At 56.2% G+C, this 4,856-nt stretch overlaps 1 protein-coding gene across 1 annotated transcript; it reads right to left on the reverse strand.

Annotated features, from left to right (window-relative positions):
• Nucleotides 1–1,426: 1,426 nt before the first annotated feature.
• LOC118905459 (extensin-like) lies at nucleotides 1,427–4,836 on the reverse strand. Its single transcript, XM_036872127.1, has 2 exons — nucleotides 3,490–4,836; nucleotides 1,427–2,689 (listed from the first exon to the last, which is right to left on the reverse strand). The coding sequence occupies exons 1-2, from the start codon at nucleotides 4,834–4,836 to the stop codon at nucleotides 1,427–1,429; spliced, it is 2,610 nt and encodes an 869-aa protein (XP_036728022.1).
• Nucleotides 4,837–4,856: the final 20 nt, after the last annotated feature.

Genomic DNA, 4,856 nt, shown 5'->3' on the forward strand with positions numbered 1-4,856 from the left:
ATACTTTCTTGAATCTCCTATGGCAGTGATTCTCAAACTTTAGCAAACATCAAAATTACTTGGAGGGCTTGTTAAAACACAGATTGCTGGGCCCCATTCCAGAGGTTTTGATTCAGTAGTTCTAGCATGTGACCCAAGAATCCACCTTTTTAATAAGTTCCCAGGTGATGCTGATGGTCTTGGTCAGGGGACCCCTGCACCATAGGGCCTAGCCTAATGCCTTACACATCGTAGGCTCAACAGGATAATTGGGTAGGTGATATAGCCATACTTATGGATTGAAAATTTAGCAGGTGTTTTATTAAGACTTCTAGCATTGTGTCTAAGGATAAAAATGATCATGGTTGTCACTTACAGATATGTAAGATAGTGGAGTTTATATAATCTCTGAAAGTTGACAAGTGTTAGTGTCATCCAAATAGTTCTGATGTGTATTGGGACCTTTGAAAGTGGGTGATAAAGCACATGGTGAATGAAGATCTACCTACAGGGAACTGAAAGGAAAAGAAACTGCACATTTTTCTCCAAGACTCATGGCAATATAAGTAGTTTCCACTTTACCCAACAGGAAATGGGAGCTCAGAAAGGTCACATAGCAAAGATGTAGCAGGACCTGGGCTCTGTCTGGTCTTTAGTCTCCCTTGCTCGTCTGCTGTACTTCCGGTTCCTCCCCAGAAGAAGTAGCACTTTTGGCGGAACTAGACAAGAGACATTAAGAAAATATTAAGTTCAAGCCCAGGACAACAACCAAAAAAATCCCAATTTATTTTAAATGAGTTGTAATGAGTAAGTGGCACAGATATGACACAAGCATGTGTTGTCTACTTCTCAGTATTCCCTGGAGGCGTGGACTCTTCTCATTTCATGCCTCCTAAGACAGGGCATCCAATTGCCTGGTCACGACCTAAGGCTCAGTGAGTGGTATTAACCCTGTTTTTACTTTCTATCTTTCTTTCTTTCTCCCTTTCTTTCTTTTTTTCTTTCTTTTGTTTCTTTCTTCCTTTCTTTTCTTCCTTTCTTTTCTTCCTTTCTTTCTTTCTTTCCTTTCTCTCTCTCTTTCTTTCTCTCTCTCCCCTTCCTTCCTTCCTTCCTTTCCTCCCTTCCTTTCTTCCTCCCTTCCTTCCTTCCTTCCTTTCTTTTAAATGTACACATGACTCTTTTTTTCTCTTTGGGGAAATCTGAGACATTAGAGCTATTGCCACCCAGAAGTCAGAATAAGTCAATGAAACTTACTAAGTTACCAGAGAATGAGTCTATATGTGGATGTTGGGAGCAAGGTTTCATGAGAGAGTTAGGAATTTCTAAACATTATCTATCTGCTCTCAGAGATAAAAAACAAGACACGTCTGTTTCCTTTATGACAATCAAATGGGATGTTCCTTGGCCTAGACAACCTTCTGTTGCAGTGGTAGTGCAGCTTGGATTGCTATGCCAGGTGGAGGGTAGTGCAGGGTGGAGGGTAGTGCAGGGTGGAGGGTAGTGCAGGGTGGAGGGTTGTGCCGGCTGGAGGGTTGTGCCGGGTGGAGGGTAGTGCAGCCTGAAGGGTAGTGCAGTGCGGAGGGTAGTGCCGGGTGGAGTGTTGTGCCGGGTGGAAGATAGTGCAGGGTGGAGGGTAGTGCTGCGTGGAGGGTAGTGCAGAATTAAGGGTAGTGCCGGGTGGAGGGTTGTGCCGGGTGGAGGGTAGTGCCGGGTGGAGGGTTGTGCCGGGTGGAGGGTTGTGCAAGGTGGAGTGTAGTGCAGGGTGGAGGGTAGTGCAAGGTGGACGGTAGTACAGGTTGGAGGGTAGTGCAGATTTCAGGGTAGTGCCGGGTGGAGGGTAGTCCACGGTAAAAGGTAGTATAGGGTGGAGGGTAGCGCCGGGTGCAGGGTAGTGCCGGCTGGAGGGTTGTGCCGGGTGGAGGGTAGTGCAGGGTGGATGGTAGTTCAGGGTGGACGGTAGTACACGGTGGAGGGCAGTGCAGGGTGGAGGGTAGTGCAGGGTGGAGAGTAGTGCAGGGTGGAGGGTGGCGCCGGCTGGAGGGTTGTGCCGGGTGGAGGGTAGTGCAGCATGGAGGGCAGTGCAGTGTGGAGGGTAGTGCCAGGTGGAGTGTTGTGCCCGGTGGAAGGTAGTGCAGGGTGGAGGGTAGTGTAGGGTGGAGGGTTGTGCCGGGTAGAGGGTAGTGCAGGGTGGAGGGTTGTGCCAGGTAGAGGGTAGTGCAGGGTGGAGGGTAGTGCAGGGTGGAGGGTTGTGCCGGGTGGCGGGTTGTGCCGGGTGGAGGGTAGTGCAGGGTGGCGCGTAGTGCAGGGTGGAGGGTAGTGACAGGTGGAGGGTTGTGCTGGGTGGACGGTTGTGCCGGGTGGAGGGTAGTGCAGTGTGGAGGGTAGTACAGGGTGGAGGGTTGTGCAGAGTGGAGGCTAGTGCCGCGTGGAGGGTAGTGCCGTTTGGAGGGTTGTGCCGGGTGGAGGGTAGTGCAGCGTGGAGGGTTGTGCCGGGTGGAGGGTAGTGCCAGGTGGAGGGTAGTGCTGGGTGGAGGGTTGTGCCGGCTAAAGGGTAGTGCAGGGTGGTGCGTAGTGCAGGGTGGAGGGTAGTGCCAGGTGGAGGGTTTTGCCGGGTTGAGGGTAGTACAGGGTGGAGGGTAGTGCACGGTGGAGGGTAGTGCAGGGTGGATGGTAGTGCAACTTGGAGGTTAGTGCCCGGTGGAAAGTTGTGCTGGGTGGAGGGTAGTGCAAGGTGGAGGGTAGTGAAGGGTAAATAGTAGTGCAGGATGGAGGGTAGTGCCAGGTGAAGGGTAGTGCCGGATGGAGAGTTGTGCAGGGTGGAGTGTAGTGCAGGGTGGAGGGTAGTGCCGTGTGGAGGGTACAGCCGGGTGGAGGCTAGTGCAGGGTGGCGCGTAGTGCAGGGTGGAGGGTAGTGCCAGGTGGAGGGCTGTGCCGGGTGGAGGGTTGTGCCCAGTGGAGGGTAGTGCAGTGTGGAGGGTAGTACAGGGTGGAGGGTTGGGCAGGGTGGAGCCTAGTGCCGCGTGGAGGGTAGTGCCATTTGGAGGGTAGTGCCGCGTGGAGGGTAGTGCCGCGTGGAGGGTAGTGCTAGGTTGAGGGTAGTGCAGGGTGGAGGGTAGTACAGGGTGGAGGGTTGTGCAGGGTAAAGGGTATTACAGGGTGGAGGGTAGTGCCGTGTGGAGGGTAGTGCCGGGTTGAGGGTAGTGCAGGGTGGATGGTAGTTCAGGGTGGAGGGTAGTACAGGGTGGAGGGTAGTGCAGGGTGAACGGTTGTGAAACATGGAGGTTAGTGCCCGGTGGAAGGTTGTCCTGCGTGGAGGGTTGTGCAGGGTTGAGGGTAGTGCTGCGTGGAGGGCAGTGCAGGGTGGAGGGTAGTGTAGGGTGGAAGGTAGTGCAGGGTGGTGGGTAGTGCAGCGTGGAGGGTAGTGCCGCGTGGAGGGTAGTGCCACTTTAAGGGCAGTGCAGAGTGGAGGGTTGTGTAGGGTGGAGGGTAGTGCAGGGTAGCGGGTAGTACAGGGTGGAGTGTAGTGCAGGGTGGAGGGTAGTGCAGCGTGGAGGGTAGTGCTGGGTGGAGGGTAGTGCAGGGTGGAGGGTAGTGCCGGGTGGATGGTTGTGCAGGGTAAAGGGTATTACAGGGTGGAGGGTAGTGCCGGGTGGAGGGTTGTGCCGGGTAGAGGGTAGTGCAGGGTGGAGGGTTGTGCCGGGTAGAGGGTAGTGCAGGGAGGAGGGTTGTGCCAGGTGGAGGGTAGTACAGGGTGGAGGGTAGTGCAGGGTGGAGGGTTGTGCCAGGTGGAGGGTAGTGCCAGATGGAGAGTTGTGCCGGGTGCATGGTTGTGCAGGGTGGAGGGTTGTGCCGGGTGGAGGGTTGTGCAGGGTGGAGGGTAGTGCTGCGTGGAGGGTAGTGCCGGGTGGAGGGTTGTGCAGGGTGGAGGCTAGTGCCGCGTGGAGGGTAGTGCCGTTTGGAGGGTTGTGCCGGGTGGAGGGTAGTGCAGCATGGATGGTTGCGCCGGGTGGAGGGTTGTGCCACGTGGTGGGTTGTGCAGGGTAGAGGGTTGTGCCAGGTGGAGGATAGTACAGGGTGGAGGGTAGTGCAAGGCGGAGGGTAGTGCAGGGTGGACGGTAGTGCAACTTGGAAGTTAGTGCCCGGTGGAAGGTTGTGCCGGGTGGAGGGTAGTGAAGGGTAAATAGTAGTGCAGAATGGAGGGTAGTGCCAGGTGGAGGGTAGTGCCGGATGGAGAGTTGTGCAGGGTGGACGGTTGTGCAGAGTGGAGGGTAGTGCCGTGTGGAGGGTACAGCCTGGTGGAGGGTTGTGCAGGGTGGAGGCTAGTGCAGGGTGGCGCGTAGTGCAGGGTGGAGGGTAGTGCCAGGTGGAGGGCTGTGCCGGGTGGAGGGTTGTGCCGGGTGGAGGGTAGTGCCGTGTTGAGGGTAGTGCAGGGTGGAGGGTAGTAAAGGGTGGAGGGTTGTGCCGGGTGGAAGGTTGTGCCGGGTGGAGGGTAGTGTAGGGTGGAGGGTTGTGCCGGGTAGAGGGTAGTGCAGGGTGGAGGTTTGTGCCGGGTAGATGGTAGTGCAGGGTGGAGGGTAGTGCAGGGTGGAGGGTTGTGCCGGGTGGAGGGTAGTGCAGGTGGCGAGTAGTGCAGGGTGGAGGGTAGTGACAGGTGGAGGGTTGTGCTGGGTGGACGGTTGTGCCGGGTGGAGGGTAGTGCAGGGTAGAGGGTAGTGCAGTGTGGAGGGTAGTACAGGGTGGAGGGTAGTGCAGGGTGGAGGGTTGTGCCCGGTGGAGGATAGTGCCGGGAGGAGGGTAGTGCCCGGTAGAGGGTAGTGCCGTTTGGAGGGTTGTGCCGGGTGGAGGGTAGTGCCGCATGGAGGGTTGTGCCGGGTACA

The sequence above is a fragment of the Balaenoptera musculus genome, chromosome 12, assembly GCF_009873245.2.
Source record: "Balaenoptera musculus isolate JJ_BM4_2016_0621 chromosome 12, mBalMus1.pri.v3, whole genome shotgun sequence".
Lineage (NCBI taxonomy): Eukaryota > Metazoa > Chordata > Mammalia > Artiodactyla > Balaenopteridae > Balaenoptera > Balaenoptera musculus.

Coding starts and splice junctions, on each gene's coding strand:
- LOC118905459 (XM_036872127.1), bottom strand. CDS start 4,836: ATGCGGCACTACCCTCCACCCGGCACAACCCTCCAAACGGCACTACCC. Junction 2,690..3,489: donor CCTGCACTACACTCCACCCT/GTACTACCCGCT, acceptor CCCTCCACCCAG/CACAACTTTCCACCGGGCAC.